This window comes from Rhinolophus hipposideros (genome assembly GCF_964194185.1).
Source record: "Rhinolophus hipposideros genome assembly, chromosome: 20".
Lineage (NCBI taxonomy): Eukaryota > Metazoa > Chordata > Mammalia > Chiroptera > Rhinolophidae > Rhinolophus > Rhinolophus hipposideros.
In genome coordinates this window covers 42956135-42980202 of record NC_138066.1, presented here as the reverse complement: position 1 = coordinate 42980202, position 24068 = coordinate 42956135, and the positions used below count along the sequence as shown (strand labels likewise).

The window sequence follows — 24068 nt, the reverse complement described above, 5'->3', positions numbered from 1 at the left end:
TTCAAGCAAGGTAACTGGGCACCCCCACCGTGGTGGTAGACTATTCTGGGGCGGGAGGTTCCTCACAGCCGAGTGACTCAGTCCGAGAATCTGAGCACTTGAGGGGAGCTTCAGAGCAGCTGATCCCCGTATCCCCAGTTGACTGAGGGCAGGCAGGCTACATATGCTCTCCCTCTGATCTCACATCCGCAAACCCTTGGCTCTTACGTAGGCCCAGGCAAAACCTGGTCCTTTTGCCTCCTTGGGTGACCCTGACAGTGGACCACTGCTTCTCTAGGGGAGCTATTAAACCTTTCTGTACCCCTGGCAAGGCTCTCTGGGGACCTGAACCCTCACTGCTCCCAGGAGTGGCAGTGGGACTGACGGCGCTGGGCGAGGCTTGTAGTTGGTCCTCCCCACATCACCATGGAAGCCTTGGTTAGTGTTGCCCGCAAATCATGCCTGACTCTGCCACTAAGTGCCTGAGTTGTTTCATTCATCTGGGCCTCACGTTTTCCATCTCGGAAACGGGCTCCCTGACCGCAAAGTCTATGTCCCGCTGCAGAATGTTGTTCTTTGGGGCGGTTGTCTGTTTATGTTGCCTGGCCACAGTTCATGTATTGAAATAAACAAACATTTCAATTTCTCACAACAATCCAGGAAGTAGGTATTATTGCTGTCCTCCCTCCTCTCCCGAAATACCACTTTCTCTTGGTTCCCTTCCTACCACTCTTGACCCACTTTCTCAGTCTTATTGTCCAGCTCCATTTCCTCCATCTTCCTTTAGGCAACGAGTGTCATCTGTTTCCTTTCTATTCCACTCCTTAGGATCCATTACCCTCCATGAGGGTGACTCTCAAATCTTTATTGCCAAAGAAGAGCTCTCTTTTGAACTCTAGTCCTATATTTCCACTTGCCTAAGTGACACTGACACCTAAATGTCCTGTGGCACATCAAAACACGACTCTGGGTCTCTTCTCTCTCCCTCGCTGTCATACCACCTTTCCTCATTGTTAGTGCCTTAACTAAGCCCTTGATCATCTCTCACTGGGATGACTCCTAACTAGTCACCAGTCTCCGATCTGTCTTCCAATTCTTAATCCTCTGCTTAAAATTCCTCAGTGACTCCTGATTATGATCTCTAAACTTTTTTATAGACACTCCTATCATAAAAATTTGGGGCAAGCAGCCCAGTATGTGCATGTATAAATCTGTAACAACACTACTATGTTAATACAAAATAGGCATTTTTGAAAGATTAAATACAAATACCCATAAATAGAAGTTCTGTGTGTTTTTTTTTTTTTGTTGTTGTTGTTCCTATATCCTAATGAGCCTACTTGGGAGAACACTGTTCTAAATAATAACCAGAAGGAATGGGAAGTGTCACAAGTAGGACACTGATGTGGAGAAATGGACAAGACAGAGATGGCAGCATATGTCGGCAGTATAAACCACACAGGGGAGACCAGGTTCAAGGAGATCCATTCCAGACTTCTGAGCATGATACAGTGTTCTCCCAGTATCGATCGAGCTACTCCTTCTGTTCAGAATGCTCTTCCTATTCTAATTTGCAGAGCAAAGTTCTACTCATTTTTAAAACTCAATGCATATGATATCTCTATTAATGCAGCTTTTGTGAAAACCTGCCCAGACCCTACGTGCCCACACCACATACATGGCTGCCACATCTTCTTTACCTGAAATCAAAGCACCTTTATCACTTTATTGTGGTGTGTGTGTGTGTGTGTGTGTGTGTGTGTGTGTGTGTGTGTCTGGAATTCTGGAAGGCCTAAAGACTGGGCCTGCTAGAGGAAGCCACAGAATATAACTGTCCGTTTCCATGCTGGTTTTGTTAGCAGTTCCTTACACATATGGCGGGGAAGGCAGGCATGTAGACAAAGTTTCCAGAGAGTTGAGAGGGGTTGGGAGGCCATTAACCTCTCTCCACACCAAAGAATGGTAAAGAAAGTATCTTAAAGGGCCCGATTGAATCGTCACACAAATCAGGTGGTATAATCGGCAAAAGTTGACCTGCGAATCAGGGCAGTTGTCCTTCTGACCAGGGCTGTTACTGTGTCTCCTTTCTGTGCAGCCTTTGATGTGTGGTAAGATGTCACCTTTGTCTATGTTAAAGGAAGGCATTCTGTGCTCCTATCTGCCCCTATCTGTATGAATCTTATTACCCGCCTTTTATGACAGATGCACCATGCCTGTTTCACCATACAAGCTGCAGGTCAGGGACTGTTCCTTTTTTAATATTCCAAGGTCTAGTGTAGTGTCTGGCACATAGCGGGAGCTCAACAGATGATACTAAATGGATGACCGAGTTTACAGATGTGGAAAATGAAGATCGGAGGCATGAAGTGGATGACTCAGGTTATAGAGCAAGGAAGTGGAGGAGACTGACCATGAACCAGCATCTCTGTCTTCACATTCGTTAAGAAATTGGTAATTGCATCCAGGTAATTGCACCCATACTTTCATTACTATGTGTATGCCAAAGACGTCCAAATTCATATTTCTGGAACCTCAACCTGCATCTCCAACTCCGGGTCTGGCATGTTTAAGATGTAGCTTAAAACTTAGCTTGGCAACTTCTGGTTTGGCTTTTATTCTCTTCTAACCACCTCATATTTAACGCCACCATCTATCTAGTTGCTCAAACCCAAACTCTAAAGGATTCTTTTTCCCCCGCACTCCCCACACCTAACCCAGGAGCAAGTCTTATTGCCTCGAAGGCCTATGTCAAACAGACACCCAGCACTGTCCACAACAGCCAGTGATCTTCTAAACCCATGAATCAGATGATGTCACCTTACTGCTTAAAAGCCTCTGTCTTCCGACCACATTTACAATCAAACCCAAACTCCTCAAAGGCCCTGCCGTGCCCAGTACCTGCCAGGCTCATGCCACACAGGCCTCTTTTCCCAGTTTTTGCACACACAGGGCCTCTGCAGCAGTTGTTCCCTCAGTCTGGCTTCTCATCAATCAGATCTTAGCTTAGATAGCTCTTCCATGGAGAGGCCTTCTCTGATGGCCAGCTAGCACAATCTCTCGGTCACTGTATCATCTCTCTCCGTTTTAATTTTCCACCTACCAGCTATTGCAATGTGATACATTCCTTGTGAGTGTGTGTGTGTGTGTGTGTGTGTGTGTGTGTGTGATCACCTGCCTTCCCCTAATTCAAGTGGAAGCCCCTTTAGAGCAGAGCACAGATCTAGCTTGTTCTTTGCTGTACCCAGAGCAGGAACCCACTTAGGGCCATAAATGCCATGCTCTATATAACTCGGGGGCAATATGCACATACATCAGGGTGTGAAAAGCACCCCCTAAAGATATGCACCCCCGCCACAGGGTCTGGCACTCAGAAAGTCTTTACCGAATAAATAAATCAAGTTGAATAAAGTCTATGTCATAAGAAAATTCCATATACATAACTCTGCCTAATTTGTACAGATAGGAAAACTTACGTGGAAATAAATTTGATTTCTGTAATATATTTTTCGAAGAATCACAATTATAAAAATATGAAAGTCACAGAATTCCATTTTGTCAGTATCAGTAGGGAACCGTGAGAGTTCAAAGAGCAAATCAGAATAGATAACAATAATTATGATTTTCTTTCCTTGTTTCTGAATTGAATGATTATTTTTTTAAGAAACAACCAACTTTATGGCAATGGCTTGTGAAGTTTCCTGCGTACCCTAGAAATGGCTAGAGAGGCAGAAGCACAAGAGTGCGTTTTCCCAGGATTCCCAAAGCCTGAACTAGCATCTGCACATCAGGATTGAGCTTGATGGGGGAGCAGGAACACACCGTACCCTTGAATTCATGGCTTTTGTCTAACAACAGCTTTGGCAGTAGTATTTGAATAAGCGAAGAACAAAAAGTTTTCAGCCCTCACACTCCACTTCTCTTGCTACATATGCCAACATCACTTTATCCAGAGCTATTATAAAAGTTGCCCAACAAGCGAGGATAACGTTTACATTACAAAAAATTAGCTTTTCAGGAAACATTTGGTGAACACATGCATTTTGTACATTAAATGACATCTTTGCAAATAACAAAATAAATAAGGTCCCACTTGACCCTAGGGATCTGGGGTTCGTTTCTTTAATAAATACTGACTGAAAGAGCAAACTTGAATGAATCACTAGTTTACTTTTAACCTTTTTAAAGACCTGCAACTTTCAAGTCCTCCCACTGGAAAATTCCCTTGTTTTGAGATAGGAAAAGGCCTGGCTGGACTGTAGGTTCCATGTTCACTGAAAGCTCCTCTAGAGCGCAGAGTGATGGCAGTGACAGTGGGGGACATACACACACACTTCAAGTCAAACGCTGCATTGCGACTGCCCCCTAACAAAGGAAGAGACGTCCAGAACCAGGATACACACTTCAGGAAACTACATTATCTGAGGAATGAACTCATCAACTCATTTTCCAATATTACTAGCAAGTCCAGGCCGTGACTTCATACCTAAGCAAAACAAATCAAAATGAACCGAAAAAAAAAATAACACACATTTTCAAATATAGTTGTGTATTGTTTCTTTCTGATTTCTTGTGATCTTTTACCAACTGCCCAGTATGAAAATATCCAAAAGTACTTGAGAGTTCAGGTAACAATTTAAAACAATTGTTAAACCAAGGGTAGAAAAATAATTTTCACTGAATCTTAATATTTGTTTTAATTTTAAAACATTATCTCAAGTTTCACAGTAATCCACCAATTTCAGTGCTTTAGGTCTCAGGCCAATTCTTATTATTGAAATGTTTCCCCCTAATGACAGTATTTTTAAAATATTTTCTTTACACAAATATTAAAGTAGTTTGCAAACGGACTATTATTTTCATGTAATGCCTTGCTCTCTTCCTCAAACAGGAGTTTGAGGTCTCCCTGACATCAATTTCTGTCATTTTTGTCATGAAAAAATGCTCAGGTGTTAAATATCTTTCGTATCATGCAACTAGGCATGATTCCAATTAGTCCTGAACGGAAGACAAAATGACAGTAATCAGGTTCAATTCGCCTGCTCTTTGAACACTAGATGATGTCATCATTTAGCCAATCATTTCTAGCCCTTGGCTTCAACCTCTCTATCACAAAAATTACCTCAAATATACAAATCAAGACATCAGGATGTCTCTTGGAGAACTGGCTGAGTCAGAAATCCAAAAATGACTTTTCTAAGACATCAAGGAAGAGTTATTCACCCAATATTTCCTCAAAGATAATTTCTGCCAACATTCTTAGTAATTACATTGAGGCCGAGGTGAAGAGAAGAGAAATATGCTAAAAATAACTGAAGGTATTTTACCTTATATCAGTGGGAATGATATTCAGCATGTGGAATAATGGTGTGTTTATCTTTAGGATATTTTACGTAGAAAATGAATTCATCTGAAAACTTTTCATTTTGACCAAAACAACTTTAGAATTAAGCCAAAACTGTATCAACATAAAGTGCTTTTGAGGATTCTAAAAGAAACACGTTTTCTAATTATTCCTTATATTTCTGTTGAGAGAGTCTCCAGGTTTGAACTTGACCTCACTTCTAAAAGGTTTTGACTAGCTGTCATGTAATAGGATCCTGACAAGGGTTCCTTCAGAGAAAAAATACTAAGATTGAAGGCCTTGAGATTTACAGATTCATTCCATAAAATGAACGGCTTACATGTTATAGTCCCAATTAGCATCTGAACGTAACATTCACCATTTTCACCAATATTAAATGCAAATTCCTAAGCAATTTTTACAGAGATTGGTACGCCCCTCTGACAGATTGTTACTCTGGGCATATCTCCTTATTTCAGTAATCATGTGAGAACCTAAAGGGAACCCAACTAAAAACCATATTTGTTTTTTCATTTTACAATTTCATTTTACATTTACAATCTGAAATTTGTGGGAAGGAATTCTATTCCAAATAAAATACTAAGAAATGCATCTCTCTTCAGAGTTGAATTTGTCTCAGAATAGAGACAAAACCATGGCTGGTGGCTTTGGAGACAGATTGAAACTACGTGGTAAACCCTGATTTGGATGTACATAGTTTGAGTTATGGGTATCAGTATTTTAAATCTAGCAATGTATTAACAACCCAAAATTGAAAATATAATGGAATTTATGCTGAATAAATGAAATTCAGAGACAACGAGCTCAGATATAAGCAGGTGTGTGGGGCAGGAATCTCTGCTACACTAACCACTAGTTAGGTAACTTTGGGCAATTTACTTAAGCTTTCTGAATCTTTTTTCATCAATAAATTGGAAATACACATGGTCATTTTCTGACCCACATAAGAAGGTCAAAACAGAGTTTCCAAATAGGAAATTTAATCCTGACAGGGTACTAGAGGTGTTGAATGAGCTAATGCAACATAAAGGACCCAGCAGAGAGCTTGGCATATGGGAAGCGTATAATAAATAGTTGTTGCTGCTGTTAAACATTCGCAAGCATAAAAATTCAGTGTTGTTCTAGAAGGTACTGCTTACTAACACTGAAATTCAAGCAGCATGATTCAAGTATGACTGCAGCAATGTTAAGCATGGTAAATCACTGAAAGAAATGCAAACTGCGATGAGAATCTCCTGGGGAACAAAGAGTACCAGTGTCTCTGTCCCATGCTAGGCAAAGACTCACATATAACCCTGTTCCTTTTTTGCACGTCCAGGTCTTTCCAAAAATCTGAAATCTTTCTCAGAAGAGGCCATGAGATAAAGAAAGAGCACTGAAATAAGATTAAGAAGCCCTGGTTTGCCAGTTCTATGATCTTGGGCAATATAATGTCCTTCAACCACAGGTTCTTTATCTGCAAACTGAAAATAATTGGATGTGGTCATCTCTTCAGATTACTTAATCTGACTCTATTATTCTTGCACACTTAGACACTTGGTAGAACTAAAAGCTTCTTGTCTGGTGGGACACACTGTATACACAGATTTGTGTCCCCTTGCAATCTCCCTAATTTTCCCCACTGCAGAGGTACCACATTATACTCCCTATTTTAAATATTTCTAGCACACAATTTTACTTCTTCAAGAACCATCTATTAAGTGTAATGAGAATAAGAGACAGATTTTTAAAAATAATCATTATTAATTGTTGCGAAGGTGCTAATTCAAAAGGAATACTTTATATGTTATTATTTGGAAGGTTTGTCTTTAAAAAGAATATTCTTTATCTAAAAGTGGACTACATGCCATAGAATGTGGTTTCCATGGCAACAGCCACATTTAAAAAATATGCACAGTGCTGAAGATACACTGTGTAATACTTCTACAAATGGATCATTCTTAGAGAAATCAATTTCCTCGTCTCAGCCTGGTTTTTGTTTTTTAAACTTAATATTATTTTCTCCACAATGAGGACCAAGTTGAATTATTTATAGTAGTTTAATTATGGGTATATATGCTACTCTTGTGCTTATAAGATGAAAATAATTATAGAATTTTAGAATTATAATGGAAAAAGAAAACTGGTGACCTACAAAAAAAGTACTTTACTTGAAAGGGCATCTTCTTATATGTTCTCCTAATTAAGTACCTAAGAAATAGTATTCTTATACATAGTAACATATATATAACAATATATACTGCTAAATTCATATGTAATAATTTTAGGCACACCACTATTGGATACTAATAAAATGAAGTCTTGCCATCAATATGAGGAGGACTTTGGTCCTACTTGGAAAATTCTGTATAACCTATGCTTTTGATATCAGAGAAACAATATTTTCCTCACAGGCTTTTAAATGTGGCTTAGTAAAGAAAACCTCCATTTATATTTTAATGTACACAGCAAGTTCTTGGGCTATCTTAAATACAGTGCTTAGATAATATTATGAAACCTCATCTAAGACACTAAATTAAAAATTGTAATCGAGGTTTTACCACCATTCCACTGAAAAAGTCTTATTTTCTTTTTGTGAAATAAAACAGTGAATTGTTAAAAATATTTTCCCACGAACTCTTCTAATATCTGACATTAAGCATTATGCACCTTGCAACAAAACCCTCTTAATACTTATAAAACCCACTTAATTCCACTGCCCTTTCCTCTAATACAAATAATGCAGTGTATCAGGGGATGAGTATCAAAGTGCTGTGTGTACACAGCTGGAAGACCAGGCAACCACTCTGATGTGACTGGGTGTGTCACTGGGGAAAAGAGGGAACACAAAGCGGTTACATTAACAGCAACCGCCTCATTACTCTGGGGGGAACTCTAATTTACAGAGTTGGCTTTATCTAACCAGTCAGTCCAGTTTGACCCAAAGAAATAAAATTATGTACTACCTCAAAACCAAGCTAATGATACTAGTGAAAAAATAATGATGGTGAAATACTATTTAGGTTATGTAGGTAGGATGTGAAACATTTTAGTACAGGCACAAATATCCTATATTTCTGGACTAAATTACCAGTTGATTTTATTATTTCTTATAATTTTCCATAGTGTAAATTCTGAGGACAAGTGAATCACATATGAAAAAGAGAGAGTAATAACATACTTGGAAATTAACATCCAGGCATTAACTATTTCCAGTCTTAGCCACGTTCCTAATTTTTATTTCCTAAAGACATTTTGTAAGGGTTTCTGGGACAGACATACAATGATAGTACTAGAATTTGCTAGTCTCATGACTTAAAATAAGCTTTCTTTTGATTCATAATATATACAAAATTGGATCTCTCAAAGCAGCTGTGTTTGTTGATTTTGAGAATGGAATTCTCAATAAATTAAAATAAAATCTGCTAACTACGTTTTGTGAAAGTAGTTAAAGAATCTAAGGTTTCCCGTCAGATTTTATTTCCAAATGTTTTAACATATAGAAAACATCATCAGTTATATTGGTCAGTGTCTTTTATACTAAGTCCCATGTCATAAATTTCTCTCAAAATTAGGAAAAAAAAATACGAACTGGTATAGTTTTTTTCATCAGATAATTAGAATTACACAATTCATCCTGTTTCCCTCTTTGCCATGGCTTCTAGGCAAGCTCAGAGCCAAAATTTGTACTTAACTCAAGGATTTTTTAAAAAATATCGATTTTTTGATGTGGTTAATATCATTTATTGCTTAATTGTTATTTTCCGTTATATCTTATCTGTTTAAACATGTGTTTATTGTAAAATTCTGCTTCAAATCCTTTTTGATAGTTGGCATATAAAGAAATTAATATCAAGTGTTTTCAATAGAAAAATGCTACCCCCCAAAAAAGCCAAAATACCATGTATAGGTTTAACAGTAGCGTTCAGAACATACATATTGTTAAATTTGTCCTTAAACAATCTTTGAAGAATGATAGTCTGCTTAATCCACTGCGCGCGCGCACACACACACACACACACACACACAACCACTCCGTTCATATAATAAATAGAGATTTTTATCTTGTTCCCAGATCCCCAAATTCATGGAAAATAATGTTGAGATATAATTTAATATTAAGAAATTAAATGAAAATTATTTTATCACATATACCTGTTTGGAATACTTAAAAAAAATAGACAAGAAGAAAAAGAGGATTTCTGAAAGTCCTACATTTTAAAATCAGTGATAAGTGCAGCCTTTTAATGTGAATTAATAAGTAAAAATCAAGATGATCTGCCCATTTATTATACAAAAATTATTCATACTAATGATTCTCAGTTTAGGCAATCAATAAAGGCACTGAGATGCCAATATCAGAAACACCTGTTTTACTATAGACAAACTCGAAGTTTCATGTATTTTCAGGTATCACTGATAACGTTCAAGTCTGTTGTATCTAATTTGCATTATACTGATGGTGGTTCACAGTAGTACCTGCTGTAGTAGGAGTACCTGCTGTACTCCTAGGTACTCTGACTCCTCAATTTGTTTGTATCTCAACAGGTCACGTAGACAGCTGTCCTAACATGGAGACACCCACTCTGGGGAAGATAACAAAGGTTCTCTGTAAATAGTCCTACAGTATTCATACATACCACTCACTTCGGCAACAAACATACACGATCAAGCAATCTCTAAGTGGTTCAGGGTCCTAAAAGAACAACTAAGGGATCAAGGAAACTATGTTCTATTTTATTTCTAATTCAAAGGGATAATTGTAGAAATTCTTTTACAGCACTGCAGTTCAAAGGCAAACCAAGAATTACATGTAGAACTACCATGTTAGAAGAAGCTTTCCTAGAATAATCATAATGAAAATATAAATTTTCTTTATATTAAAAAACATGATTAAATCAATCAAATCCTCCTCTAAAATAATTTCAATAAGAGGAATCTGAAAAATGAGCAATATTTGACAATGAGGTTGTGAATTCTATATGTCTTGATAGCTGCTGATCTGGATGCTTTTTCCTACACATTATGACCTGAAGTAGATACCAGACTAAATATCTTGTTTGAGGGTGGTAAATGTCATGTGCATTTTAGCAAATCACAGCATAAAATATCCTACCACTGAAAATCAAGGTATTATGACAGAAATATTATATATGCATAGAATAGCAAAATGCACCAACTAAAATGAAAGAAATGGTCAATTGTCCTTAGCTGCATTATTGTAGCTTATCATTTCTTTGTAAAACTGAAATTACTTGAATAATAACTAACCTGTAATAATTATATAGCATATTCACTAAAAAGGACTTCCTAGTTAATATATGATTCACCTTAGATAGGTAGCTATACTTTATAATATCAATAAGCAATATATTACATATTTGGAAGCGGCCAAAAGTAGATTTTTAGTATACTGTCTGCATTCAAGAATATGATGGAGGAAAAGCAGCAAACAAAGACATAGTATCCAAAATATTTCACTGATCCTCTTTGGTTAAACATTTCAAATAGTCCTTTTTACAAAATGGCCTCCATTGCTAAACCAGAGCAGCTAAACATGAATTGAAAATCAAACCTCTCTGAAACCAAAATAAAAAAAATTATACAACCCAATATTTAAGATACTTGTGATCTGCATCATACCACAAAACAGTGATTTGAAAAAAACTTCTATTTTTAAAAGTATATATGTTTACTTTGTATTTTTTTAAATCTGTGAATGGAACTCAGGACTTAAAAGGCATTATATATTAGATTATTTAGAACACATTCATGAAAAGATAATTTGGAAAATTTAGGACTTACCTAAAGGAAACTTTGAAATAATATTCTCAATCAATAACCACAAATAAACACAAATTATTAGCATTTTTGTATATATGATGAGATTTTTAAAAATATAACTTACTGATAGAGTTTTAAAATACAGATTCTCTACAATTAACTTAGTAAAGTTCATACAAAAAGTCATTTTCATTTTGATCAAGAATGCCTTTAGCCTGTTTCCATTGCTTACTAGCATTCCCATGACAGCAATTCCAATTGTTTCAAGAAAGGCACAAAATGTAAGAAATGTAATCCTATGTTGCAGTCCTTTGAAAAAGTCATGCTGTCCTCATACTTAATATTTCAATTAGAAGATATTCAATTAATAGCCTTACTCTACTCTCCCTGTGGCTTAATTGTACGTAATAATTCAAAAATTTCCCTTTTGTTATCATTGGATGAACCGCACCCTATACATGGCAGATACGACATATACAGAAATCACAAAGATTTCCTCTAAATTTGGACTCCACTTGTGTCTGCTCTCCACAACAGTACCAAAATAGTAGTAAGTTTTATAAATTAATGTATTTCATTGTATCAATTAGACAGGTCTACTAGGCAAACAGACCCTACACTGACTCAGAACCACATATCTTATCATAGAAGACAATGGTAAGGCTTAGCATCATCTTTGAAGGAAAATGTGAGTTTTAAAATATTCTTAAGAAATTGTATGGGCTAACAATCAAAAGATCACTGTATATTTTAAAAAGGCTCTAATGAGTCTGGGGGCAAAAATATAATACACGTTGACTGAACAGGAAGCACTTGACTATTCCAGTACTATGGCTATACTACAATGACTACCTTTTTAGTTAGCAATCCCCCATGAAACAGATTACAAATGATTTTCCTATATAAACTTATGTTATCGACAAAAAAAAACAAACCTGTGCTGAGTATATTTATATTGCCCAGTCATTATTCAAAAGTCTAAGACTCAAGGTCAAATGAAAAATAACCAATAACATCTATTCTTTGCTTTACCGCCTCCCACCCTCCATGCAAGAAATTAACATCTATTTAATCAGCAGTATTTTTATGTAGAGATAATTACAAAATTGTTCAAACACACATTATAGCAAGTAGGAGGTTTATTTCATTGTTTAAAAATTATATTATTTGGGGAGGAAGGATAACTAGGAAGAAGCTTAGGTGAGGTGTGGATAAAATGGTTAGATTTCAATGGGAAAAGAGGTCTTTAGACCTGGTATATGATATGGTTTCATCAGAAAAGAAAATTATCTTTTTATTGTTATCAATTGCTCTTCAATTTTTCTTTAATAACATTTCACAGCAATCTCTTCAAGAGGATACACTAAAGGCCTTTGATTATATATACCCTAAAGAATGTATTGTACTACAAAGATACAGGCTCAGTAAGATTTTTTTCATCTGAAATTTATAAAGATAATTTTCCATGCTGACAGTGCACATTTCATCCATAAGTTTGAAGAGTCAAATGCTACCACAGCTGGGGGTTATTCTGCCAAATGGCTTCCAACAGGGACTACAGAGATGGAGTCTAGGAGGCATGTGTATGTGCATGTAGGAAAAAGCAACAGACCTGATGGGAAATAGCCTTTCGCTGGAGTCATTTTTATCAATTACCATCTGAGTGATCTAATCAAATATAGAATCTAATGAAAAAAAGCAACACTAGGAAGGAAAAGCAAATATTAAAACAGCTGCTTGATTACCTGCAGAGATTAAAACAAAAAGCAAGGAGTGAGGCTGATATATTTCATAGGGATTTGCTAAGGCTTAGGGGAGGGGTAAGGGGCAGATACCTTAAAAAAATCCATCATGAAAGGAACTGAGACAAGATTATAAAAAAAGGGGCCAAGTTATAGCGCGCCATGGGATTTTTAATCTGGCTACCTGTGGTTTCTGTAGTTAAAGCCTGATTCATCCCTAAAACGGGGGGAGGGGGGTGGTGGTGGTGGAATAGAAGGAAGAATACAAAAAAATCACATTTATATGTCAGTTTTGCAAATGATCAAACAGCGTGCATCAACAAGAATAATAAGAAAACATTAAACGCTGATGACTTTTTAAAAATAGATACCCGTTTTATCAAATATTATTGATAATTACCTGTGAATCTCGTTTCTTGAACTCTTGAATTTGATTTTCGTGCTCCATATTGGCAGCGCGAAGCTGTTTTTCCAGGTTTTCAATTTCCCGTTCATGGTCTCGGACTAGGCTATCCTTCTCTGCGTTATGCTGCTGTAATAGGTGCGTCTTCTCCTGTTCATGCTCCAGCTTCAGCTCTACTATCTGATTGGACAATGAGGAGGACAGTTCATCAACAGAACATCCTTGTCGTCATGACAACTCATGGACAGCTTAATTTTTCTCTAATTTGTCCAAGTTAAAATTTTTATTTTTGCGTCATTATTACCTCACCCTTGAATACTCTCATTTGGGGGGTGGGGTGGGGGATCCAAATCTAATAGTCAAGACAGTTGGGCATATTCAGTAAATCCTAAAATCTGTTGACACAAATGCCTGAACATTGAAAAAAATTATGTTGAATGCCAGGTATTTCCTCCCCAAGAATTCGGGTATTACTGATCAGCAATGGTTACAAATGGTTAATAATCAGTACGCTTTGCTTTTGCTTAAATATATACACGTAAAAGCAGCAATTACATCGGTCAGTTTTCTTTATGATTTTCAAATAACAGGTCGGAGCTAAATACGCATCTGGATTATTGTATATGTAGTTGTCTTTTTAAAAATAAAATGATAAATTTCAAAGCTCTATTATCTCATTGTCAGCTACGGTATACCAACATAAACAGATGTTATGTGTTCCAGAAGGGCACCTGCTGTGCTGCAAGCTTGCGCCATGATTTCATAAAAAGCATTCTATTCTTAGGATCCTTTCCCAGTCCACTCCACACTGGAGACTGTGACCTTGGCCAGTCTTAGCCTCTCCCTGCAAGACTGAATGGCAGCCGGAGACCAAGGGCCTGGTTGCCGCAGCTTTGATACTAATCCTCCCAGACTGTGCACAATGGCACCCTACCTGGCCTGCAAACTATAGCCAGCCAGGCTGTCTTTGAAGCAGGTGATGAATAGCCAGCTTCCCCAGTGAACTCCAGGCCACACAGCTGCTAAGAACAGTCACTTGGATTTTTCTTCAGTTTTGGTGGATTTCAGGGGAAAAAACTGCTGTTATCTAGACTGTGTTGTGTTATTTTCGGCGTGAGAATCCATCTTCAAAAAAGCTAACAGTAGGAGCCTCCTCCACATCGATCTTGTTCCGTGCAATGAATCACCAGCCTACCTTATCTTAAAGCTATAGCATTCATTTCTCCAGGCACACATGCTGCACTAAATTTCAGAAGTCATTGTCTTCTGAGACTTAAAATTCTCACCCTCAACTTGCAAACTAAGAATCAAAACACAAATTAGATTTGCTTTTAAACACAGGTTTCAAAATCTTTTCTTATTGTGATTTTCCTTAGAGAACTGGGAAATCAACAATGAATTTCTGACCACTCATAAATTCATTATACTATTTAGAGAAAAGTATACAAACTCTCGAATATATACATATATCAGAACAAAATAATGTATAAAATAATATGGAAAAATTTATTTTGCATCTGAGGATGAACAGGCATTCTAGTGAATTTATGTTTATTTAAATTTTAGGAATCTTTTTTTCCATGTTATTCCACTATTAGCAATATACAGAAAAAAATAACATAAAAATGTTCTCTTATACACTACACCAAGTGTGTAAGTGTATAAAAGGGAATAAAAATTTTATTTAATTATTTAAAATAAATATGCATATTTTATTATTCTGTGGTTCACACAACTACAATGTTAATCCCAACAAAGGAGAAAATTTAAAATTTTATTGATATTATTGCATTTCTTTTTCAGGCAGCCAGTGCACGAATTATTGAGTTAGAATACTTTCAGTTCTAGGACACATTATTATTTCTACTCAGTGTGTTATGATAGCAAGCATCATTATAGCAAAATCATAAATTTTACTTAAAACCATTTAAGTATTTTATGCACTGAAAGGAAACAGAAGGAGGTGGAAAGTTTTACTGAAATCTTCTCAAAAGCCTCTGAAAAACTGGGAGAATGGATGTGACTGAAAATTGATAAAAGGCAAAATATTTTATGAAAGTCTAGGGGAAAGACACCAACTGGCCTAAAATTGAGGGAGAATTACAGATTTTCCCCAAGAAAAGACACAGGAACAGATGTCGCCGTGAGATGGTTATTGATGGTGCCACCTCGCTCTTGGCTCTATGAATAACGCACTTCCACAGCAACATGCTCTGTCTCATCTGGAGAGTTCTGACAGACTGATCAATGGTCCTGCCCATGCACAAATTTCAGTTTATTCATTTTTTGAAAATCAGGAACAGATCAAATGGATAATGGAATGTCAAGCCTAAACATTGCTGTTCATAAATTATTAGTTTTCTGTCAGGGCCTGCTGCGCGGTGATGATAATTAATGAACATATCTCAAGGATGCTGAAGCCTTTCAAGGTGAAATAGCTCAGGCTTGTTTGCTCAGTCCAACACTCCTTGGCCAACTTCAAGATGTTATGAGCCATTTCTGGTCTTTGCCTAGGTTTCCTCACTATCAGCATCTTCTGGCAGGTGTGCCTTCTCCTGATAAATGGTAGAGTCCAGAAGAAAAACCATAAGGTTCTGGAAATATCTTGAAGATTATATTTATAACCACAAAGACCATCATCAAGGTGGATCTATGTTTAAATTCAAGGTTTTAATGGTTTCTAGCCCCTTTCATGTAAGTAAATGTTAAAAGAATTCTTTGGATTTTCTGGTTTGGTCCTTCATTTGTGGGAACATCTCAAAGGTAGCATATCCTCCTTACCTTGGACTAGTAGACACTTTTGGTTAACCAACAATAAATTCTAATGGAGCTCGTGGTGACCAGAGGCGGTAAATCGTGAAAAATGTGAAGGATGTAAAAGTAGAGTGCATTCACCGGGAGGAACATTGAGTGGTCAGTGGGGTCGTGAAGTCAAGGTGATCCAGAACCTATAATATACGTTGCAGGGGAAATAGGATGTACCACCACCAAGGAACCTGCTTAACGAAGACTGGCTAAAGAGAGCCCTGTAATATAGGAGCGAAAGCTTCAAGTTCCCTAATCCAAAGCAGTGAGCTGTGGGCCAGGTAACTATACTTGTAGTGCCCACTCACAGGTATTAAAGCAGATTAATACCTGTCCCTGGCATGTTTTCCAGGGACAAAGAAAGTGATTAATCCTCTCTTGCAAGCATCTGGTAGCATTTGGCAGTCCCTTGAGATACTGAGCTTGATGGTTTGGTTGGTGGTTGGGGTTTAGGTGAGAAAACAGCTTTAGTCCCTAAAAACTACGAGGTTGACTCACATGCAACTGTTATTTTTGTAGGTCAAAACAAGAGATAGATAAGTTGTCCTGCTGCATCTACTACACTACCCATCAACATACTCTGAACGTGAAGTTCAAGAGTCAAGTTTCAAAGTTCTGAAATCTCTGAAAGCACAGCCCTCTATCACAGACTAAATCATTTCAGTTAGATGATGATGATGTTTTTACTCTAACTGATACTTCATGGAAGTACCCAAGGGCCAGAGCTCATTCCAGGCCCTGAGAAAGACCAAGGGGGAACCGCTAGGCATCCAAGTCTCCGGGGGTCTTGGAATATATACATTTTAAATCCTGGTAACAGTTTTACAGTGAGATTAGTGCTAGCAAGTATGGCCTGGACACCTTTTAATAATCTTATAAAGAAAAAGACAAAGGGGATGGAATAAATCATTCCTTGTCAGTATACAACAGGAAGAAGACTGACATATCCCAGTAATACTCTCAATGTCAGTAATTCCAAAACTATAAACATAATTTATAAAAGTGCTCGAATGCACCCAACACAGTAAAAAGGAGGAATTATGGTGCAAATACTAAAACAACCTCAAATGTAATCAAATTATAAAATCTCTACTCTACAAGCCTTGGTATAATGGGTAAAAGCCCCAGTGAATACAAATAAGAAAGTTGAACAGTTTCCAGTGATGTAGAGGCCACATTGTGTAACATTAATCTTAATCCAGGAATCTTCCCTATAACACCCTGACAGTCATTCAGCTGCTGCTGGACTGGTTTTAACAATAAGGGAATAACTGTATTCCAAGGCAACCTGTGCCTCATACTAAACATACCTGGCAATGGAATTCCTGGGTAAAAATAGCAGAGGAAGCTGAAAATTGTGAAAAGAACGAAAACAAATGTTAAAAACAAAACAAGAGAACATTCATGGGCAGCAAACAAAGAGAAAGGAATACCATCTTGGCCTTAAATTTCAAAAGGTGTAGTCAAAGAAAGAAAGAGAAGATTCCGACATGGCTTGATGAGATATACTATCATGTCCCCACCTCCCAGAGGTGTAACTGCTGAGTTGAAATAATGCTGGGGAGTATTCCCTGTTTTGGAGAGAAATAGACTGAAGATCAAGCATTCCTTTTCCCCTGTTCTGCCCAGGTAGGGAATAAAAAGGTAAATATATGGGATAGAAATGGCAGTTGGAAAAGATGAATAAAAGTGAAAAACTGGGGATGATTCTTCCTAATAGAATCATGGGCTTCAAAGCTCCCATAAAAAATTTAAAAAAAAGAAATTAAAAAAAAAAAACTCTCAAAAAGAGAGCAAATTCTGATGTAGAACATTAATAAAATGTTAAAAGAGCAGACATCAGTTTCTCTAACAAAAGTTGCTCAGAGCTCCAACTAAGTTCTCCTCCTCCATCCTTATCATAATCTTAAGCAATAGAAAAGTAAATGCAACAAAATACCCTTACCTTCAAACTGAAACTCAGAGGAAAACAGGCTGAAAATAAAGACAGAAAAGGAGCAAAAAAGAATTCACACATATTATACCAGATCAAGTAGTAGATATGGACAGAGCTGTCCACATTAAACTCAAGCAAGATTAAGGAAAAAAGTGTCTGGACAACTGTAAATTTATTATATCAGGGAAATAAAAATGATCTGAACAAAAAAGGGGGAAGTAAAGAAGGAAGAAAGACCATCACTCTGGAGAGGAGGAAAACATACCTTAAAAATCAGACACAATTATTTGTTTGGAACCACAAAAGACCCCGAATAGCCAAAGCAATATTAAAAAAAAAGAACAATACTGGAGGTATCACACTCCCTGATTTTTCCTTGTACTACAGGGCTACAATAATCAAAACAGCTTGGTATTGGCAGAAAAACAGACACATAGACCAATGGAATAGAATTGAGAACCCAGAAATAAAACCACATAAATATGGACAGATAATTTTTGACAAAGAAGCTAAAAACATACAATGGAGGAAAGACAGCCTCTTCAATAAATGGTGCTGGCAGAATTGGATAGCTACGTGCAAAAGAATGAAACTGGACTGCTATCTGTCACCATGTACCAAAATTAATTCAAAATGGATCAAAGACTTAAGCATAAGACCTGACACAATAAACTGCATTGAAGAAAACATAGGTACTAAACTTATGGACCTTGGGTTCAAAGAGCATTTTATGAATTTGACTCCAAAGGCAATGGAAGTAAAAACTAAAATAAACAAATGGGATTATATGAAACTGAAAAGCTTCTGCACAGCAAAAGAAACTATTGACAAAATAATGAGGCAACCAACTGAATGGGAGAAGATTTTCGCAAACAGTTCCTCTGATAAGGGGCTAATATCCAAAATATACAAGGAACTCATGAAACTCAACAATAAAAAAACAAACAACCCAATTGAAAAATGGACAGAGGACCTGAAGAGACATTTCTCCAAAGAAGATATACAAATGGCAAATAGACATATGAAAAAATGCTCAACATCGCTAATCATCAGAGAAATGCAAATGAAAACCACAATGAGATATCACCTCACCCCAGTCAGAATGGCTTTCATCAACAAAACAAATAGTAACAAGTGTTGGAGAGGCTGTGGAGAAAAAGGAACTCTCATACACTGTTGGTGGGAATGCAGACTGGTGCAGCCGCTATGGAAGGCAGTGTGGAGGTTCCTCAAGAAATTACGAATAGAATTACCATATGACCCAGCAATCGCTCTCCTGGGTATCTACCCCAAAAATATAAAAGCATTTCTCTATAGAGACACGTGTACGCCAATGTTCATTGCAGCTTTGTTTACGGTGGCCAAGACATGGAAACAACCAAAATGTCCTTCGATAGATGAATGGATAAAGAAGTTGTGGTACATATACACAATGGAATACTATTCGGCGTTAAGGAAAGATGATATAGGAGCATTTGTGACAACATGGATGGATCTCGAGAGAATAATGCTAAGTGAAATAAGTCAGACAGAAAAAGCAGAGAACCCTATGATTTCACTGATATGTGGTATATAAACCAAAAAGAACAAGACAAACAAATGAGAGACAAAAACTCATAGACACAGACAATAATTTAGTGGTTACCAGAGGGTAAGGGGGTGGGGGGTGGGTGATGAGGGTAAAGGGGATCAAATATATGGTGATGGAAGGAGAACTGACTCTGGGTGGTGAACACACAATGGGATTTATAGACGATGTAATACAGAATTGTACACCTGAAATCTATGTAAATTTACTAACAATTGTCACCCCAATAAAATTAATTAAAAAAAAATCAGACACAATTAGAGTGATAGGAGAATTTAAGAACATGAGTGCAATGAAAGAGAACTCAAAGACATGAAGATAAAACAACAAAACCAAAGCTCAAAATAACTCCATCACAAAATTAATTCTAAAGTAGAAACAACAATGAGCTGAATAAACATGGCTGAAAATTGAATCACTCACACAGACAAGACCTGAGATAATCATAGTAAAGACCCATGAAGGAGGCAAAGAGAAGATTATGTAGAGAGAAAACAGAAAAAAAAAATCCATGTATACACAGATATGGCATCAGAAATTGTCCCTGAAACAAATGAAGAGATGAATGTATATATCAAAAATAGTGCACTGTATACCAAGAAAAACTGATTCAGATTGAGAAAAGACTGTCTCAAGCATACTATAACTAAACTAAAACATGGAAAAACTCAAAGACTATAGAACTCAAAGCACTCTTGAAAACAATCCTTGAGAATGAAATTCAGGCAACCAAGAGCGATGACTAAAGAAGCTGTATTAAGAGCAACATTTAGTTGCCAAAAGACAGTGCAACAATGTATCCAAACCTTTAGGAAAGAAAGGATGACCAGAGTATATTATGCCCAGCTAAACTATCCTTCAAAAAATAAGGGGACATACACATATAGTGATTCTCAAGCATGCAAAAATGCAGTTAGTACAACTATATGCCCTTTAAAAAACTATTTAATGATGATATCAGTAGTCAGCAGATGAATCAAAGTAAAGGACTCAGATATGGAGTTGTGCTCAAAGTCTTGGTGGTGAACATATAACTGAGTTAGATAAAAAACAAAACAAAAAACTAACTTATATAATATGGTTATAGAACAAAATATGAATGCTACAAACTTCCAAAGTATAAATCATAATATAATGGGCAAAATAGACTGGTAGGGGTGGGTAGAAGGAAGTGTAAACATGTTAATTTTATTTTTTTTATAGTAAAGAGTAAATTAATGCTCTCAAAATGGAACCATAAAATTTAAAAATGATTCTAACCTCAATGTATTTTTAATCTTTATTTCTTACTGTTCTAAGAAATCATCTCTCATATGGAAAAGAAACATTTTCTAAACTTCAGGAATTCCTTCAGTTTCCCTTGGTTCTTTATTTCAATGAATTTCACATAAAATGAAATATGCTAATAAAAGTGGCACATATAGCATGATCCTGTTTCTAAACAATGGTTTTTGTCTATAGATCTACTTACCCTTTTATTTATCTATCACTCATAGAAATTTCTGGAATGATACTCACATAAGATTAACAATAGTCATTCCTAACGGATAAGATTTTAGCAGAATTTTTGCTTTCTTCATTGTGTGCAATTACGATGTCGAATAGCAAAAGCTCGCCTTGGGGGAATATTTACTTGTCATAGCGTTGCAAGAGACTTTATCAAGGGTCATGGTCTCCCTTCAAACACATGGGTTCTGGGTCTATTAAATGTGAACTTAGATCTGGAAACCTGATGAAAGACCACGGTGTTCCACTGAAGTGGCGAATTATCAAAAGTTCACTTCCCAGCTCTTAACTATTTTCTTGATGTTGTACAAGTAATACTCGCATTGGTCTCTGTCTCTCTTACCTGTCAGACCACCATGTTGTATTCACTATCACCACAGATCCCTGAGGAGCAAGACACCCTGCTAGCCTTGCCGCCCGTCACAGTAAGTACGTCTACCTTCCATCTGGCATTTTGGTGCCCCATCTAGAGTCTGCCATTTTGGAACCCTGCCATCCAGTTGATAGGAGACGGCCCAGTTCCACAGCAGCACTTCCTACTGTCAACCCAGGCATACAGAGGAAGCCACCAAAGAGCTGTTCCATGCTTGGTATCTCCACCCTCAGTGCATTCCTCAGCACCTTCGTGAAGGTGGTATCTTCTAGGCCCTCCCATGGGATAGGTTATCTGGTGGAAAGTAACAAAATCATTCTAATAGTCTCATTTTCCTGAGACTTTTGACTTCTTCCTCAGTACTATGCCGAGGCAGTTCTGGCATGTCCATCTTGGATCAGGATAACTGGAGTAGCAGAGAAGAACACTTCCTAGTAAAAATCACAAACTACTGTAAACGTGCTACATTTTTTTAGAAAAGAGATGAAGGTCAGTTCAATATTCTGAATAGTTATATACATCAGACTAATAATAAATAGTTCAAGGGCACTTGGCTAAAGTGCTAGCCATTGAAGGACAAACATTTTTCTATAGGGCTTGCCACACCACATAGAAGGGTTCCCTGTGAAAACATTTGCTTCTTGGTTGTGAAATTTTCTGCAACTTTTATATAGTTGATAAGACTCGTGACATTAAGAGCCACACTAAAAAACAAGTGCTTCATGCCCTGGTTTTCTCCATTTAAGAGGCAGAGACTTAGCATCTTTAGGTTAGGTCTCTGAGCAGTTTCCCATATGCATTTTCAAAACAGCATATTTGAAATGTCAAAGTAAGTTACCAAATTCTCTACAGTTCCAAAATTTAGCTCTTGTGGGACAGAGTCTATCACAAAGTTAGCACCATTTCACTAGATTTGGTGTTGTGTCCTTACTAAAAAATGTTGGAATCTTTTTCTTTTAATGGCAGCTCTATGACATAAAATGTGCTTCTGAACATTGCATTACATGAGAGATAAAATCTCCTTTAAAGATACACTTAAGGACATATACAATCTGCTCTGAGCCTTTGGAATCAGAAGAGAAATACATTTTAGCATAGAAAATACCATAATGTGGTCTGAATTTCTGAATACCTTAATAGAAAGAGGCACACACACACAAAAAAGGTAAAAAGTTGGCAGTGTGTCAAGAGCAGAAATAGAATTTGTCATTTGTGGGTGGCCATGTGGCTCCAGGATTAGATATTTGTGGCAACAAAAAGAGCCAGCCATGAAACCTGTCAATCAACCGTTCAATTTAGTCACACAAATTCTCTTTATTTAAAAGCTTAATATTACTGTACAAACTGCTATTAGAGACAGAACAAGGGTCTGCCAGCATGTTCTGCTTCTTCATTCCGTTTCCTCTCTGGTCAACCACCAACATCCGGGACAAAGGCCTGCTCAAGGACAAACTGAAGCTCAGGACAAACCGAGTGAGGGCGGAAGGCTGAGTAAGTCCAACAGTGACTACAAAGGAAAGCTGACAAAGATGATGTGCTGAAAGCAAGTGCCATTCTCTATGGGTTTCTTTCCCATTTAACACTTCAAAATACTTACCCTGCACCTGTTGGTGACGAGTGACAATAATTACCAGGAGCTTTGAAAACTTTTTGTAAAATTCGCTACATTTTCTGTGTTTTTATCTGCCAGATCTCAATTAAAACCCAGGAAGGGTTCACACAGTCAAATACTTCAAGAAGATTTTTCCTCACGGTTTAATGACAGTCAACTCACAGCACTTAAATTGAGAAAATTCATTAACTAAGAATACACCCTCTTAGAGTTCAACATTTTGGAGGAAAACATGTCTTAACTGTATATTTTAATTTATTTTTCCTTGTGTCTGTTTCCTCGAAAACACATTCAGTTTGTCTTAATCTGGTATATCACTGCGTTTGAATGAATATGAAATATAAAAATCATCCAAGTTACCCAGCTAGTATGAAATGGAGGAGGAGAAACAAATCAACTCGGTTATAAATGCCAATACTGGACTATGTCTTTACTTTCTACTTTTCCCACATCACCTACTGCACTGTTTGACAATTATTCTTTACTGTGAATGGAACACGGGGCATTCAGGAGCAATCACTACATAGACTGAAGCAGTCAGAAGAGAACTACTTCATCTTATCACCAGACTGGCTTCCCTACCTGCACAGTCTCTTTCTTTCCTACGGCTTAAATAGATGGCTGGCCCTGCTGCTATCTAAGGTACATCCTTCCACCTGTGCGCTGGATTCTGTGCCCTCTTGCCAAGTGAAGCATGATGGTCTCATAATTATCCCTTCACTCTCTGCATCATCAACATTTTCTTCTCCATCAGATCATTCTCATCAACAAACATGTTTTTACTATATTTCATTCTTTAAAACAGTCCCCTGATACATATCCGTCTAGCTAACACCCCGTTTCTCTGCTCCCCTTCCCTTCAAAATTCCTCAGAATTGTTGTTCACGTCCCATTCTCTCTCCACCCATACCATTCAGGCTTTGGTTCCCACTTTCTACTGAAACTGGTCTTGAGCAGGCAGCTAAAGACCTTGCCAAATCCAATCACAGCTCTTAGCCT

At 37.2% G+C, this 24068-nt stretch overlaps 1 protein-coding gene across 5 annotated transcripts in view; it reads right to left on the bottom strand.

Moving 5' to 3' along the window:
* The window catches only part of CEP112 (centrosomal protein 112), a 343959-nt gene that overhangs the window by 168493 nt on the left and 151398 nt on the right, over window positions 1-24068 (bottom strand). For all 5 annotated transcript variants that reach the window (XM_081028160.1, XM_081028161.1, XM_081028163.1 and 2 more), the window contains one exon: window positions 13247-13429. In XM_081028160.1, the coding sequence (XP_080884286.1) occupies window positions 13247-13429 (183 nt within the window). The remainder of the gene's footprint in view (window positions 1-13246; window positions 13430-24068) is intronic.